General features: G+C 42.7%; 1 protein-coding gene across 1 annotated transcript; it reads right to left on the reverse strand.

Annotated features, from left to right (window-relative positions):
• Window positions 1-7,978: 7,978 nt before the first annotated feature.
• Window positions 7,979-17,827, reverse strand: klf6a (Kruppel-like factor 6a). The gene is made up of 4 exons (XM_044103885.1): window positions 17,393-17,827; window positions 14,296-14,902; window positions 12,727-12,850; window positions 7,979-11,512 (listed from the first exon to the last, which is right to left on the reverse strand). The coding sequence occupies exons 1-4, from the start codon at window positions 17,492-17,494 to the stop codon at window positions 11,461-11,463; spliced, it is 885 nt and encodes a 294-aa protein (XP_043959820.1). The 5' UTR covers window positions 17,495-17,827; the 3' UTR covers window positions 7,979-11,460.
• Window positions 17,828-18,182: the final 355 nt, after the last annotated feature.

Here is an 18,182-nt window from a genome sequence, read left to right on the forward strand (position 1 = left end):
AAATTACCTTCATAAAATCTGTATGTCGGTTAAGACTGTGACCTCTGCTCCAGAGATTGGCTAATGTTTCTTCAGTTGTAGTTCTGTGTCTTTATAAGGAGCAGAATGTTTAAAAGGTGAAAGATTCAACACGACAAGCTCTAGACAGGGTTTATTCTAGATGCTTGTACAGTAGTTTACCCAAGAGGTATTTTGTAATGTGCTCCAGACAAGAGAGAGGAAAAACAAAGTTTTTAGTAACATCTTACAGAGTCCTCCCTCACTCAGCTCCTTCAGACTAGCCAGCAGCAATTAGCAAACACCTGGTGGGATTACGCTTCTGCTGAGCTCATTAAATGAGTTACTTCCCACTAAAGAATGGTTCAAAACTACATTATGGAGGAGCAATGTTGTGAACACGCACTGAAGGGGGAATGTCAAAGCGTAGGAGTTTCTTAAAGGGACAGGGGCCTATTTCAAGGTGTCAGATGCAGCTATGATGCAAGGTCAAATTTCTTTTAAGTTGTTTTTGATGCATTCGGCGTTTTCACGTCAACTGGAGGTAACATTAGCCGTGTTTCCTTTACATTTGTGCACAAAGCTTTGTCAGTATTCCGTTAATGTTGAGAGGAAGTGTTTCCTGTAATCAAGTAAGAAAAGCAATTCAAATTACACGTGAATATGTTTGTGCACACGATAAAAAATTTTTAAAAAACATGCCGCCACATGAAACTTCTTCCTGTCGTCTTCTTCTTCGCGCCAGTGGCAACATCTGGTTGTTGATCATGTGACTTTTGTGTTGTGAAGAAAAAAAAAAAACTCAGACATTTTATTGAAACATGAGTTTTTTCAAAACGGGGGTGTTTCCATGAAGCAAATTTATCTTCAAAATGTTAAATTGCACAACTATATGGTCAATGGAAACTCCATTACAGCTACTACAGTGTGCTAAATTAAATGTTAAAAATCACAACCAATGGATTGCTGCCACTGAAAAGACAAACAACCATCTGGTAGAGCTTCATATTCAGGGTAAGTCAGTGGACACAATTCAAAATTTATGTGGGAACCTCCTCCTTTCATGCATTTAATATTCTGGAGAAAAAAAACAACAACAAAGTAGTAAAATCTAATATGTGTTGAAATTCTAAAACATCTAAATAACTCACTGTTTGTGCGCCTCCAATACAAGACATAGCAGAAGCGAAGAACAACAAACAAATTCAGCTTTGTTGTGGGGAACGTTCTCAGCTCTTTTAATTCCAACATGCTAATTAGGTGAGGAATCTAATTTACTTTGGAGGTTCAGTTTAGGAAATATGCATTATTTAAGGAGGCGGGCAGGGCGTGCAGAGAGGGGGGATTAATATTCGACTGGCGATGGAACAAAAGCACCGTTCTTCCAGAATGCGACAGTAAATACCGGAATGGGAAGGACGAGGTAAGCGAAGAGATATCAACACGGCAGGCGATGATCATGGTGATGGCAAAGTGTTTTGTTGCCAACCGGCTCCTTGGGTGCCAAAACCATGAAGGAGGGGTCGCTGACCTCGGATTTCAGCCCCGTTCCCACTACCAGCCAAATCCTAATAGAGTCCATTAACAGAGGGAGAGGGAGAGAAAGCCCTGACTCTGGAGGAAAGTCTGCATATGTGATGACTTGCAGTCTGGCTGGCTGAATGAAGCAGGCTCAGAGCCTGATAACCTCCTCTTTCCTTATTATTTCCCCTCATTTAACTCACTCTGCGCCTCCATCACAGTCCATTTTCTTTGCGAGCGCGTGCGCGCGCGGGACTCGGGTTGGAGAAATCGCTCACTCCTGCGAGCACCTCTGTTATTTCACAGCAATTTTGGATAATGATTTATTTTACAATCCACAATTGGAAGGCCTTCCGCTTGAAAGGGAACGATAAAATAGTAATCCCGTTGCAATTATGTCGTTAGAGATACGGTCACATGCATTGGGGATCAGCGATAAGACCGGCGCGGACCCGACAGTGTTTTTGGAATTGCTCTGACAAACACGTCCCGTTAGCAGAGTTAGCAGGAGGCTGCGTCTTTAAACTGCACTCTACTGCAGTTGCTGTGGAGAGTTGATGTGCTGCCAAATAATTGAGATATTTATTGTTTTACCGTTTTTGTGCAGTTGCTACTTATAGATTGACAAGTTTGAAAGCTGGAAAAGGTAAAAAAATCAAAAGAGTAGATTTTCCACCAAGAAAACGTGTCGCCTACTAACTTGAGTAAAAATGTACTTAAATTTCTTTTGTTGTTGTTTTGGAAGATCTCAGATATTTTATTGTCGGTTACTGTGTTCAGAGGCAGTGACGAGATCAGGGCAGTATTATGTGTTTTCCAGGCACTTAGTGCCATTTTATAGGACAATCAAGTAATTATGTTAACTTCAGTTGTTATAAAACTGTAATAAATATCAATTTTGACTTTAAAAAAATGTACTTTGTAATTTAACACCTTGGAATTGGGCCTCTGTCTCTTTAAAAACTCCAGTTCCTTCTGACACTTCACCATCAGGAAGTCATCACAACATGGCTCCTCTATTAACACTTTAGCAAACATTTTGACCAACTTTTTAAAATATGCTCTTATAACTTGTACGCATGGATTATAGAATTAAAATATAATTAAAAACGAATATCTTGTTTAAAAAAAGAATATTGTACAGATATTGGTTTAAGAAAGATTTTTAGCTACATGAACTCGCACAAATATGCCTGATTGTTGTTTTAAACATGCCAAACCCATAGGAGGCAGTATAGAGCAACAATACTGCAGCCAATCATATTCCTTTTAAATGTCTGACTGGGTTAGGAATCAAACATGGCACCAGTAATTGAAGGTTGAACTACTTTTAAATAGCAAATTAGAATATAAAGTTTTTAAAACACGAGACATTGTCAGCTGGGAATAATGTCAAAGTAAGAATGTGAATATATCGGCTCTGGATCCTAAATTTTAGTTTCCCCATGACTTGAATATGTAGTTTTCTGAAAAAAAGATATAAAACAAGTAAAGTTAACACAGATGAATGGGTGACATGTCCAAAGAAAAGTTTTTCTTTTATACCGATTCCCTCAGCTCTTTTGTCTCTTCTGAATTTAATTATTTTTTTCAATCTCACTCATAGTGAAATTGCCCACTTAGAGTCGTCTTGCTGCAGAAACATCTTCCACGCTGAAGAGTGTTGTCGTCGGCATATGGAAGCATTTTAACTGCCAGAGCTTGGAAAAAGAACTTTGCCAAAATAAGACAAGAAAGTTTTCTCATTTTAATAAACGTTATATCTTGTTATAACGCGAAAGTTCCTCGTCAGAACGAGATACCGCTCTTGAATCTATTTCTAAGCAGGTAAACCTTCCCGTATCTGAACGACCTGGTGGCACTTATTGTGCTCTCACCGATTTATGAGTTTCTTTACATTCCTGACGAAACTGAAGATGTTTGCTTATGTGTCATGCATTGTGGGTATTTTCTTCATATTTCTGTCTCATGTTGTTGATAGCTGCATTCAGTGCAATGCAGTAGCTTTGAACCAGGACAAATTTCCCCTTGTGGGACAATAAAGTATATCGTTTTGTTTTTTTATTATTATTTCAAAACCTGTTTTTCTTGCTGTACTTATTTTATGGCTTATTATCATAGGAGTCATTTTCAGGGCTGCGTTTACGCCGAACAGCCCTCACTAATACCAAAACGGGGAAACACAACTAAATCAGCTTCCACTCCCAGAATTGAATTTTTCCTTCTAAGAATTAAAGCCCCAAACTTTCTAGATTCATCAGAGGTTTTGACCAAGAATGTGAAAGAGAATAACGAGCCGCAGTTAAAGTGTTTATTCAGAAATTAGACGGTAAAATGTAGATTTCAGTGGTTATATTTTCTATTATTGAGATAAATGGGAGATATTTTAAAAAGCATCTTTGTATCGTTTTGGGGTTGTTTTTTCTTTTTTCTTTTTTTTTTTTGGTAGAACATCCAGACACAAAAGTAGTCTTCATCCTAAACATACAACTTCAATTTACGTTTGTTTGTTTGACAAATATTTCAAACCCCGGACTATTTGTTTGCCAAAAGTTAAATTTAGATTTTAAGGATTAAATTAGGGAACAAATATAACCAAACATCTTGTTTGAAGGGGTGTGGGAGGGTGGGTGGGGGCGTCGTAGGGGTTAGAGAAATGCTTAATAACCCTGGGGAGGACGCAGCTTTTGAAACATATGGCTCAGCCCACCCTAATGAATTTTGCACAGTTCTTTCAAGTATCAAGTTCGGGCTGTTTCTCTGCAGAGACGCGTCCCCCCGTGGCTAAGGCTTTGGGGTTTTTAAACATGCAATTTGGGGCTCGGAAAAATAATGACTCTTAGTTGTAAAACCGGCGTTGCGGAGTGAACGCAAAAAAAAAAAAAAAAAAGAATTACAAACGGCAATCACTTTCGGCGGACGCTCTCGCACGCTCTATGCTGTCTCGTGACAAAAGTGCATTTCCAAGCCCCTTCGCATCGTCACGGAACGCCGGAGGCCCCCCAAAAACCCGCCTCGCCTCAAGATGAGACGAGTGACATCTAAAAATGTTGGAGTGTTCCCAGCCATCCTTTGGGGTCGAGTCCGTGGTACAATATCAATGTGGGAACGCCGACACTGAATGGGAGTACTGGCTACATCAAAGGAGGAATGCAATCTTAGCAGGCAGATTTATGAGTATCCAAGCCGGGCCACTTCAGAGAGGAGGCTGTTGCGTGGTGAGCAGAGACGGCTTGAGGTATCAGCCTCAAAAAACGTCGACGTGGAACCCCAAAAAGACTGGCACTTTTTTGGGGGGCGACTCTGGCTCAGTGGGGAGCCTTGCGAACGTCAGGCAGGCGAAATTGCAGACATGTTCAAAGTCAAACAGCAGAGGACTTCCAGAAATGTAAGAAAACTAACAGGCATGGTTGAACTAGCCAACAAATGAGATGTTTCCAGATTTCTTTTGAGAGTCTGGAAACATTTTTTTGGTACCCAAGGGAGGAAAAAAAGAAGCCTCAACAGAGACAAGCTAACATTTTGTAGGCACTTTGAAAATGTGAGTAATCGCTAGCGACTGAGCTTGCTAATGTTGGCACTGAAGTTAGTGCTAAAGTAATATTTCAGTGTTTCCTGTAACTTCACGTTGTATACTTTGATATATGAAGAAACAAATTGTTTATTGCAGAAGGAAACATTCCATATTTTATCTATTTTTTATTTTTTTTACAGTTAATTCCCACAAATATTCATTCACAACAGCCCCACTACTAGAAAAAAAAAATCTACAATTCTTTCACTTTAAGTTTCTGGATTATTCTGAAACTCTTCTGCTCACATAAAAATGAACTTTTTGTTTGTAAATTCTCTGAGAAGACTTACATTTAAAAAAAAAACAAACTGTTTTTACTGTGAATTGTATTACACACGTGGGCAGGTTTTTATTAAAAACGACAAATTTGGGTCGTGCTGTGATGGCGTAGGGGATAGCGCGACCCACACTTGGAGGCCCTCTGCTCTCGACACGGCCATCGCGGGTTCGATTCCCGGACCCGGCGACATTTGCCGCATGTCTTCCCCCGTCTCTCTCCCCCTTTCCTGTCAGCCTACTGTCATATGAGGGACACTAGAACCCACAAAAAAGATTGACAGATTTTTCCTTCTTATTCAGTTCAGCGGCTCCTTCGTGGCTCTACGAAGATCTTTGTTGCTGCAGTCGGCAGGAGGAGGACAAAACAGGAAGCGGATCCCAAAATAAATTTTTGCTGAAGGCCCCGTACAGCCTTGGACCGGCCCTGATAAAGGACTAAAAGCCAAAAACGTCCATCAACACATATCCAGCTCTGGATAAAGAGCTTGAAACCAAACAGGGTTTCTTTTTTTACGAGCGGCTTCTCTTCAGCGCATGCATTAGACGTGATATTGACAAATTAAGCGAGGCAGCAGTTTGAGAAGATCAAGGAGCTGCGGTGTTCTGGGCAAAAACAACAACTCTTGAACACTCAAGCTGGGAGGCATAATTACCAACTGGAGGGAAAAGCTTCGTTTAGAAAACCACAGGGCTTTTACTGGAAATCCGGGGCTGCTAATACGCCGCCTGCCCATTCGAGGTCAACAGCAAGCAGGAGAGAGGTTTCTGTTTTTTTTTCTTTCCTCCACCTTATGCTGATGTTAGTTTGTGTCTTAAAGTGGCCTCTTTGGTTTATCCACTGCTGTTTTTATGTCATTATCCATATCAAGTAGAGTAATTAGCTAACAAATGTATAAAGGCGGCTCTCGAATTAAAATGCCACGGGCGCTGAGAGATGGAGATAAATTATTTATGCTGCTTCGATTAGCTCGAGATTACTTGAAGAAATGAGCAGTCAGACTTTTTTATCCTTTTCTTTTCGTTTGTTGTTTTTCTTTTTTTATGGTAAAAACCGCTCTGGCAGAATGTTGCATTGAGAAAAGTTGTTTTTGTGGGATGTTTTTAAAAAATTTTTTTTATATATATATTTAAGAAAAGTTCAGTCAATCAAGGAAATTAAATGATTTTCCACTTGCTTGTCTAAATTACTAGCAGCCCTTTAGCCATTTCACATTTTGTCGCATTCATAAACACAAATTGAATGTATTTTACACAGAATTTTAGGTAGTAGACCAACAAACTAGTGGAAAAAACAGGGAACTGGAAGAAAATTGATTTTGCTTCCTTGTTTCTTTTACACATGTACAGCTAAAATGCGAGTCATGCATCCATGTTAACACTTTTTAACCAATTTTTAGTCAGTTTTACTGTAGAGCCTAAAAAAAAAGAAATATGATCGGATTTCGTCTCCTTCCAAAAGGATCAAAATTTTCTCAGGAACAAAAATATCTATTTTTGTTCCAGTAACTACATTATGAGAAAAAGCTCTGGAAAATGTTAACACTGGCATATTTATTCCACCCCCTTTTAGTCTGATACCACTAAATCGAATGGAAACAGTTATGCTCAGAAGTCACTTACAAAATTAGAGTACAGCCGTAATGTAACAAAGCTGGTTCTTTTTTGAACCAAGGTTTTGAAACAACATCCTAAGCTTTGAACATTTCACTGTTTAAACTGCAAACGTACCAGGAAAAGGGCGTCTGTGAAAACCGTCATGGTAACTCTAAAGCAGCTGTGCAGATCCCCACTTCGTTTGGGACAGGACAGACGCAATCTACAATTCTGGCTTTCATGAAAACTTAGGGAAGAAAGACACAAAATAGTCCATGTTTAGTTTGCAACAAGCCACAAAGAGACACGGCACACAAGTCGAAAGAGGAGTTCTTCTAAAAATGATACAAAAAAGGCCACGTGGGCTGGAAAATATGCCCGGCGCAGCACCCTGAACACACCACAGTGGCAAAGATGCTTCCATTAGAGAGGCACAGGGGAGATGAAAACCTGCAAAACAAGCCTAAACCTACAGCAGCGGTTTAGGTCACGACATAATATGGCCCAGTCAAAGTCTAAATGTTTGACTGGGCCGAGTGAGAATCTGTGTGAAGGCTTTAAAAACTTTCAGATTTGACTCACGTAGCTGTTGTTCTGAAGAAAATGGGAGAAAGTTTCAGGCTGTGCACAGCTGGAATTGCTGGGCTGAACACAAAAGCACGCCACACTTTTCAGATTATTTATGATTAAAAAATATAAATTTAAAGAAGCTGTTCTTCAATCTCAATTCCGAATGAAGTATGAACTTGGTGCCGGTCTCTTGCATAAAATTCTGATAAAACGCATCAAGGTTTGAAAATATGTGAAAGTTTGAAAAGGATATGAAACGTTTTGGGTTTTTTTTTTTTTTGCAAGGCACTATATATCCTCGAGTCTAATTTAACCTGAGTACTGCAGAGATGCATGCAAGGCGGCCATTTTCCCCCTCCAACCGTGCAAAACAAGCACTCACAGTAATAAAAACCCAAGTGAGCAGAATCAGCTGATGAGACAAAGGAAGCCAGCCACAAAACGTCAGATAAGAATTTCTTATTATTCCAATAAAAAATACATTCATACAGAAATATAACAATTTTGCAAAACAATTTCAAATAAAAATTTCATAAAGCATAAACATAACAATTTTACAAAAGTCTTTTTTTTTTCTCTTATACAAAGATTCAGTTGAGAACAAAAGAGCTGTGTGTGTGTGATAGAGAGAGAGAGAGCAGGAGATAGTGTGTTTTCTGTATGAGATAGAACAGCTGGGTGAGTGGGATGAAAGAGAGATGATGATGATGATGATGTGGAAATAAATGCAAGCAAAATTAAAAAAATTAATAATAAACGATGCTAAATCAAGGCTCAATTATCTCTTGAAGGATATCGGCTCGCCGTTGTCACGGATGCTGCGGCTCTTTGCAGCAACTTTCCCCCCCCCCAAAATCTACCGCAGCAAGCAGTTTCAAGCTTGAACTCATCCACCCCCCCCCCATGTCTCCTGCGACTGATCCGAAATCCATACGTCCGGAGCGTGCCGCGGTCGCTGCGACATCGGAGGTCGCCGACCCCGGGTGGGAGCGGACAGATCCCCTCATCCTGATCGGCCGAAGTCAAATCACCTCCTTTTCTTTTTCTCCCCCATCTTTTCGCTCCAGTGTCAGTCCTTAATAGTGTTTTTCTTTTTGCCTAATTTCCTCGTGTACACCCACCCCCTACATCTCCCCCTCTGTATTACAGTTGCAGCTTTGGCTGAAACAACGCGCTCCAGACAGGTCAATAACCAACCTACACAGTCAGCAGTCTGTGACAGATTCCATGCCAACAAAGCCTTTAGCAATTCATTACCGAGAGGCAGTACAAGGCGAGGCCTGTCCGACTGCAGCCTGTTAATTACAATAAATCTTTAGCCTTTTTTTTTTTTTTTCCCACGTGGATGCGGAGACAGGAGATGGGAGAACCAGCAGAGGAGAGGAGGGGTAACCGAGTTCAAGCTACGCTTAAAGCTAAAGTTTCAGAAAGCCTTTTTTTTTTTTTTGGGAAACGACAGCCCCTCCCCCAGCTGTTGCTGAGCACTGAGTCACTTGCTGCGGAAAAGAAAGTCGCATTTTTGTTGCGAGTGTCCGTGCCGTCATACGGTCAGAATCTCAGGGACGCGCTCAAAACGGAGCGTCGCTGTCGGGGTTTTTTATTTTTATTTTTTTTTATTTCAACATCTTAATCACTCTCTACCTGTGTGAGATGGACTCGAGTACATACTACACAGTAGTTAACGCCTTCAATAAATGAATTTAAGTGCTCCCAGGGTACAGTTATTTACAACTTAACTTAAATGTGATGAGCTAATTCACTGCTCCGTCTCATAAAAACAACAACAACAACAAAAAAAAACAACCAACATACATAAAAAAAAGGCAAATCAACTGATAACAGGCACTCTGTGTGAAAGACTTCCAAATGCAACAGCTCAATTGGTCATTGGGTAAAGGTAACTATTGCAAATGTTTTGTAATTGAGCCTTGAGAGAGCTTGTAAAAAAAAAAAAAAAAAAGTTAAAAAATTGTTTAAATAATAAATCACCCCGTCAACAAATGTGACGTCCCCTGGTAGGGGGAGGGGCCACTTGCATAAGGCACCATTAAGGTCAACAGTGCATTATTAGATAGAAAGAAAAAGAGTGTACGCACACATGCATACATAAACAAAGGAAGAAGTACTATGCAGAAATGAGTCTTTGAGGCATCAGATGGATATGAGCAGCAGTGAAATCTCCAGGCAGATGGAAAACCACAATGAAGAGGAGACTCAAAACAAAACAAAAGAAAAAAAAAAAAAAAAAGAGGGTGAAATTAGAGATGAACCGATCAACCAGCCAGATGTCGGAATCAGCCGATTCCCCCCCCCCCTGATCTGCATGGCAACAGACTGAGGAAAAAAAATAAATTGTTTTTTTTTCTTCTTGCAATAAATTCATCAAAATGAAAAGTCCCCACATCTTTCAACTAACAGGAGGTACTTGATCCTTTCTTTTGTTGTCGTTTACTATAAATTTACATTTTCAATCATTATTAATCTGGTAAATGTTGGAGACGTACGCCTAGATGCACAAAGGGGGACAAGTTATTCCTTCATTTGTGTTTGATAAAAAAAAAAATAATAATAATAAAAATAATAATTAAATTAATTGACATGGGCCGGTCAAGCCAGATCGGTGCATCTCCACTAAAAAACAAACAAAAAAAAAAAACAAAAGGAGGAATTGTCGAGGCCTTTATGTACAGTATTGTAACATCTAATCGTTTGCGTCTTTAGCTGCACTTTTCTTGAAACTATTTGCAGTCCTGATTACAGTGGGAAACTGGAAATGGAAACGATCCCTAGAACCATGCAACACCTGTCTATGATACTGAAGTTAATAGTATAGTTGTGTTATTACCTCTAAGCACACAGCTCATACAGTCGGTACTACAAATGGGTTTTGTAGCTTGTAGAAAAATTAAGAAACCAGGCTACATAACACATTGCACATTTAGTAGCTGCACCCAAAAAAAAATAAAAGAAAAGTAAAAAGAAAAACCATCAAAACAAGGCTTCTGTCATTCAGGAAAGAGGGGGTGGAGGCACAGACCAGGAGGCTTCATGTCTATTTTCTGGTCGGACCCAAAGCCGAAGCCTCCCCGCCCCCTTCCCACCCCCGTCTTCAGAGTCTGGGAGCCAGACAGACGAGGCAGGTGTGACCTGGCCTCATCCTCACGCTGCCACCTGGGGAAGCAGCAGGAATGTCGCTGCCCCAAGCCCCAAGCCCGCCTCCGTCACAGAAACTCATTCAGTCCACAGCAACGTTGGTACCAGCCCCGCACCAATCCGTCTCCTCTTCCATCCTCATCCTGGGCCGGTCAGCCAATCTCAGACATTCACAGTGCAGACATGCTAACCTCAGACAGGTTTGTAAAGTACCAGTGTATCTGCTGTCCGGGAGACGTTTCCCCCCAAAACATCATGCACCATACGTACAATTCATTCACTCGCCTTTTTTTTTTTTTTTTTTTTTTTTTTTCTGTAAGCATTTTTTGTTTGTTTGTTTTTTTTGTCCCCTCCCCCTCTCCCTCCCTTCCCCGGTCTTTTCTTAAAGTCCTCGATGGAAAACATTTGCTTCCCACTCGCGTCCGCAATTTCGTCGTCTTGTTGCAACAGAAAACCCATCAGAGCGCCCGTCTCCAAAAAAAATAAAAAATAAACAAAGTGAGGTCCCGGAGGCACTGGGTTATTTCGGTACGGTGCAAAACGGCATGCTTTGGCTGGGACACGCCTCCTCCTCCTCCTCCCGCCCCCGTCGCCCTCGCCGCTCTGCTCTCTGGGACAGTTCAACCAAGAGGCCAGTCGGGAGATGGCGTGCGTTTGGATTTTGTTTTTTTTCCCCCTCTCTCCACAGAAAAAAAAAAAAAAAAAAAGTTTGAGGGAGAAAATTTGAGAGGATTTTCCCTTCGGTGCGTTGCCCGGTCGACGCTGGCCCTGCGTTAGACGTGCCTCTTCATGTGAAGGGCCAGGTGGTCGGACCTGGAGAAACATCTGAGGACAGAGAGAAAGAAAAGGAGGTCAGTTGGTAGCCAAGGAAACGATTTAAAAAGGTCAAGAGTAGGGCTGCAATCGACGATTAACCGATTGTGCCGACGATTAATCGGATGGAAAGAAATTGCACAGTCTGTCAATTTTTTATTTCAATCACAGTAGAAGATGCCAATATATGATTCAATTCTGTTTTAAATAAGGACTAAAAGTTTTTTTTTAGTATTAGCAAAGCATTCCTTTAATGTACACATGATCAGTTGTAGCAAAGGACGCACCTGCAAATTATCCATTCAATAAACAATTAATCACGATTAATCGTTTCAGCCCTGCTCCACATTTTGTCACACTGCAACATTTCAGGTCCGTTTATCAGTTTCATACAGTCTACATCTACAGAGTAGTATAGTCTTTGTCAATTAGCTCTGGTTCAGTGTTTCACATTCCCACAGGATGATGCCACCATCACCATGTTTCTCCGAGTTCACAGCTGTTTTAAAGCCTTCACACACACACTTTCTAATTTGTCCTGTGGCCTAGACTTTGACTAGGCCACAGTACTGTAATGAGCAGAGTTACTTTTCCTTACCACATGTACATGTAGGCCAAAACCTCAACTTTGCTCAGATCTGGCCAGAGCATCTTCCTCTGCTTCTGTGCAGCATTACTGGTGTGAACTCTCGGCTGCTTCTTTGCTCACCAGTATTCTCTAACATAAAACCTCTGAGGCCTTCACGAAACATTCATGAAGCAGAAGACTTCTGAAGGTAATTGGAGCAGAGTGGATGAATATAAATGCAAACCTTTTTGAGGTATTTATGTGGAAAAACAATATTTTCACTCGCCCCTTCCACATCACAATAACTCACTTCTCTTTGTCTGCCACATAAAATATAACCACATACTTAGGTTTGTGGTGTTTATGACGAGAACACTGGTAAAACACAACTCTTCCAAAGTATTTATTATTTATTTTTTGGTCTGTTTACTAGTCTAAATGTATTGGTATATTTGAAATAAGAAAAACCTAACTTACGAGTTACTTTCCAGCAAGACAGAGGAGCTCGTTTGTGCAATTCCTTAATGTTAATGAAGAAGTATTGGGTTCACGGGGATATTATTTCACTCATGACATTTTCCCAGGTTATTGAGTCAAATAATCTGACAATGGAACCAGTACAGCAGCCTTATCATGAGAGCGAGGACAAGCGGCTTACCTGTCACAGTGATTGCATTTGAATGGCTTGGCCCCTGTGTGCTTCCTGAAGTGTCTGGTCAGCTCGTCGCTCCGTGCAAAGCGCCACTCGCAGCCCTCCCACGAACACCTGTACGGTTTCTCACCTGCGGAGCAGACACACGGCGGCGTTAAAGGGACACTCACATTCTTAGTTCGTAGTTATTTAAACTGCATTCCAGTCAGCTCTGCGCGAGACGCAGCGATGACGCAACAACAAAGAAAAAAATTTTTTTTTTAAAAAAGCGGCCACAATCCGCCGGAGACTGAAATTCCTACAGAACCAGTTGGCTCGGGTTCGGACTCTGATGCGAAACTGCAGCACGCTGAGAATGCAGCCTCGTGCATCATGGGAGAGGGGAGTCGGAGGGAGAGAGGGAGGACGGGCGAGTGGGGACAGAAATAAACGAGTAAACTGAAACAACACCAGCAATTTCACGCTACTAAATAAAAATAAAAGACATTTAAATGACCATTCGGAACCCAGTGGCCCCCGTCGCTCCCCGCCCACTCGGCTCTTTCCCATGGCGAAACCCAATCTGTTTGGAAGTCCTTTCATCTCCCATGTGCAGCCACCCCTCCTCCCCTTCCTCTCTCTCTCTCCCCCTCCCACCCATTCGTTCGCTCACTGGCTCCGTCAGTCACATTCCACATAGATTAGGTCACAGTTTAGGTATCCAGCCATGCAGAGCTAATGCTCGCAGCGCTCCAGCTGAGGACATGGTGGAACGTGGGCCTTTAATTACATTACACAATGGCTGGACAATGCCATCAAGGTGGAGGACTGAATTAGCAGCACTTCCACGAGTCACTGGTGGTAATTTCCCCCCCACCCCTTGGTTGTCAACCCACAGATCGCAACCGTTGATCAACAGTCGGTCGTCATTCACAAATTTTTGCGCGGACTTTTCCACAAATCCGACCCAGTCACTTATTTCTTTTCTGACCAATCACTGCAAGTTGGTCAAATTTTGACCAATCCTCTCAGCCCCCTTTCTAACCTAACTTCCAGCTTCTCAATGTCTTTCAAGGGTCGAACCTGCAAGTTGAAAGTGTGTGATGCTAACAGGTAACGTTAGCCTATTTATTTATTTTTTTCAGAAATCCTTTTTATATGTTCTGTAGGCGTTCGTGTTGACTTCAATGATCAATATGGAGTTCTTGTTTTTGCACTTTGACCCCTCCTCAAATCCTTACTACAAATAAATTTGTATTAAGGATGTTACCTAAAGACGGTTACTTGAAAACGTTATTTGGACTTTACATACCAACTTCCGCAGAATTACCTTCCGTTTGTGGGAGGGTAATGTGCAGCAAGGTCATTCATAGACTGTGCAAAAATAAAGCGTTGCAACTTTGGATGCAATCTTTTAAACAACTGCAGCAAAAATCTGTCATTTTAGGCCACAAGAATCACACACACACAAAAAAAATAAAAATCATGGACTGCTTGGAGCCGAGCTGGTTTTCCTTGAATGGAGCAGCCCCTCCTGCTCCGTTTACACACAGATCACATGACCTCATCATCCCCTCCCCTTCCACTGAAACTCACCTGTGTGAGTGCGCTGGTGTGCCTTCAGATGTGAGCTCTTTGTGTAAACCTTGCGACAGCCGTTGAAGTGACACCTGTGTACCCGCCTCCGGGCGTCCGGGGACGCGTCCCCGCAGAGGAGTCCAGTCTTTTCCGCGGCCTTCGCCACCGCCGCGCCTCCTACTCCCACGCCGCCGCCGGTCCTGATTTTGACGGGCAGGTTCAGCCCGACGTGCGTCGCCACCCAGCCGTTGACGGCGGCGGCCGTGCCCACGGCGGCCTCCGGCGAGGACGGCGGCGTGCTGATGACGGAGGGGCTAAAAGGTCCAGAGCCAACCAACGCCGAACCCAACGGGTTGGAGGTAAAGCTGTGCGTGGGGGAGAGCTCCTCGAAACTGTCCGAAGCCTCGCTGCTGGCGTCAGAGTTGACGCTGTTGCTGTCCAAGATCTGGCCGTCCTGATTGTCCTCGTCGTGGGCCGGCGCCAGGGCCAGGGTCGGGTCGGCCTTGGCCTTGTCCCCGCAGGCCAGGATCAGCTTGCTCCAGAGGTCCTCCTGGCCGCCGAACTTCAGCTCGGACGTGGAGACGTACGGCTCGCTCTGTAGGTAGCGCTCCAACTCCAAGCAAGTCTGCCAGAATTCAAAGGGTGGGAGGGGGATGGAGGGGGAAAGGAGCAAAATTATTGCAACAGCTTTTCCTGAAGAGAAGCAGCAAAACACCTCTGTGAGGGAAATCCTCTTAAATCATGCACGCTCACATCCCCAACACGCTTTTTGGCAGCGTAATGTTTGCTTACAACAGGAAGTGCAAACTAGGAAATCACAGCTACTTCTGCACTTTTAGGGATTGGCTTCAGAAATATAAGCAAAAAAAACAAAACAAAAAAAAAAACATTCTGGGTTTGGTTTGTGTGTGGGACGAGTGAAGCACCGATGGGTTGCTCTGCTCTTAGCTGCGGTGAGTATGTGGCAGAAGTGTTTAAACGTTATCTCTGCAGGCCTGAATGATTCATTGGGAAAAACGTCACACTTTTGCACCCGCTCCACGTCTTCGGCTCCGGCCCGAAGTGACCCTAACCCCGGAGGGAGCCGCTGGAAGTCTCCAGCTGCAAACGTGCGCCGTCATTTCAGCGCTGATGACTCACTGAGCAAACTTTAGAGTCCTTAAAAGGAAGACGTTCAACTTCCCCCTGCAGCCTCAAAGAGCAGCTCAGTTGCTTTTTCTCTGTTGACATGCAATCACATCCTCCCCTCAGCAACCAGCAAGTCCAGTAAAACGCACACCGCAGCTCCCAGTTTACTTAAGACGTACATGGAGAGGCCATTAAAGTCGGAGGCGCTCGTTAGACGGCGCTGGAATAAAAAATTCCCCCAGCTGGCTCCAGGTGAACCCACTTTAAATCTGACAGTCTTCTCACTGCTTCCCCACAGCTTGCATATAATTTTTTTTATTATTATTATTATTAAAATGGATTTAAATTTAGAGCTTATGTATGTTTTATTCATTCACTTGTTCATTTGCATGTGGAGGAGCACCGATCAGGCTTCACCTGCGCTGACCTGCCAATTTCAATTTTGACAGACTCCTTCTTTTTTTTTTTTTTTTTTCCCCTCCAACTGCTTTTCTCCAAGGACTATCACCCATAAACGAAATAAATAAATAAATAAAATGGATGTAGGCTCTTTGTCAGTTGCATTAGGGTTACAAAATGAGATTATCTGCCATTTATATATCAATTAATAAACTAATAAAAATGAATGAGAAGCAAAGCTGTTGGTTCTTGCATTTAAAGACCAGAAATGGTGGGATTTCTTGGTTTTCTTAAATGATGCATTTATATGTAAAACATCCAGTTTTCCATGGTATCACCTTAAAATTGACTTTTTTTCCCCACCTGCTCCCGAGTAACATAGCAACGCCCCCTCCCCACATGTTGCTGTGCACTGCCACTCAGCTGACTGGAAAAAGTCCCTTTTAAATCAGTTACAAACCAATGTAAATGATATAAAACAAACAAACGAATAATCATGACAGCCAGGATGTGTAAACCAAAAGAGCGCCACCTGTCGCCCATATTAAGGCAATGCAGTTTTAAAGCCCAAATAGACAAGCACACCAACCTTAAACTAGTGAGTCTGTTTAAGTCTTCACAGACATATAAATACCTCAAAAGTTACTGATATAAATTGTAAACATCATCAGTGCTGTTGCTTATGTTGTGATAAGCAACAAGGCAGACAACTGTATGCTTCTGTGTAACATTTTTGGCAAAAAGTGGCATATTTAGTCAAGATTTTCAGCGATGTCAGAATAACAAAACTCCTGACATTATTTTTCTGCTTCTGGTTTTGTTTCTGCCATCCCAAGTTAACCCAGAACACCTCCCCCACCGTCCCCAACCGGCCAAATCGAAAACTTTCTGGATGCGCCCCTGCAAGCCTTCACCGAACATCCTCCAAGCCGAGCTGCTCTGCCGCCTCTACTCATGCGCGAAGGAATTGACATTTCACCGCGTCACGTTGAGGAGTCCATTCAAATCTCAGGGTGAACGCAGGTGAGCGCCACGAGCAGGAAAAAAAAAACACTGTCAAAACCCAGCGCGTGGGGGTGTCGTCGGATTATCTGTCATCTCTTGCATGAGTTCAAACTGCACTTCCTCCTGCATCATCCGCTATTTTCTCTTAAAAGGAGCGAAAGTAACTCTCCAACGACAAAAAAATAAAGACAAAAAAAGAGAAAAGAAGCAGCAGTGAAGCCTTTTAGATTTTACAACGCTGTTAAATATAAAACACGGCTCGCATTGCCGAACGAGATAAGCTCTCCTCCATTCATTCTGATCGCAGCACTGCCAAAACAACGATGAAACCGTGTGAAGCTGTCACTGTCAAAGTGAGCCGCTGCGGCAGCGTGCCAGCACAACTTCGTAGCGAAACAGAGACTGAAACAAGCAGCGGGTACCTTGTGTTTACCACCGTTACAGAAGGATTTTTACAGAAAACTTCTAATGCGGCTCAAGTCGGCGGTGTTTGATCTGACAGGCGCGTGAAATCTGATCAGTTCCGCTTAGCTCAACCAGCTGAGAGTAGATAAAAAAAAAAAAAAAAAAAAGTTATATTCACCTGCTGCCAGTACTCCTCCAGAGATGGTAAAGCTGAGAAATAGCCCGTGTCGTGAACTATTTGAAGTTCTTGAAAAATACTACACATCGGTAAAACATCCATTTTTCTTCCCCGCACTTAATTCTCTGGAGGGGGTGGGAAAAATAATAGTAAAAGAAGAAAAAAAAAATAACAACAATCTAAACACCCGCGTTTTAAATAAAAATGTCTGTGAAAGGAATAAAGAACGATCCCCTCTGCGATGCAAACGAAGGTTAGTTTGTAGCAGCAGTCCGTCCGTCAGTGCTCCACTTCCTTCTCCCCTCTCCCTTCGCAGCGCTCAGCTCAGGATATTTGCAAACAGCACACTAGACTGGCTGCCGGACAACTGCGCTCTGCAAACTTCCCCTATTCAAACCTGGACCCCAGCCTCCTCCCCTCCTGGTGGCTGCCGCGCATGTCCAATCAGCTCCGAGCAACGTACGCGACGGCGAATGACATCACAGCTGACCAATCGACGCGCTTCTTGTTTGGTTCTCTCCCCGCCTTGATTGGCTGACTTCGTTGTCAGTTGCTCGTGGCTGATTGGTCGGTTATTTTTGGCGTGTATATAAGCGAGTGATGAGCTCTCTTTCCCCGTAGTCTTGACTGTCGGCTGCGAGTTTCGCCACAGACAGCGTATGTGAGCCGAAATAGCCTGATGTGGAAAACGTAACTGCAACTTTGACACGAGTAACAGTTGCAACAGCGCTGCTCAGAAGGGCTGAGTTTGAGCTGTAGCTGTGGTGAGGAGAATGTGTTGACAACCTCA

Source organism: Gambusia affinis, linkage group LG21 (assembly GCF_019740435.1).
Source record: "Gambusia affinis linkage group LG21, SWU_Gaff_1.0, whole genome shotgun sequence".
Taxonomy (NCBI): domain Eukaryota; kingdom Metazoa; phylum Chordata; class Actinopteri; order Cyprinodontiformes; family Poeciliidae; genus Gambusia; species Gambusia affinis.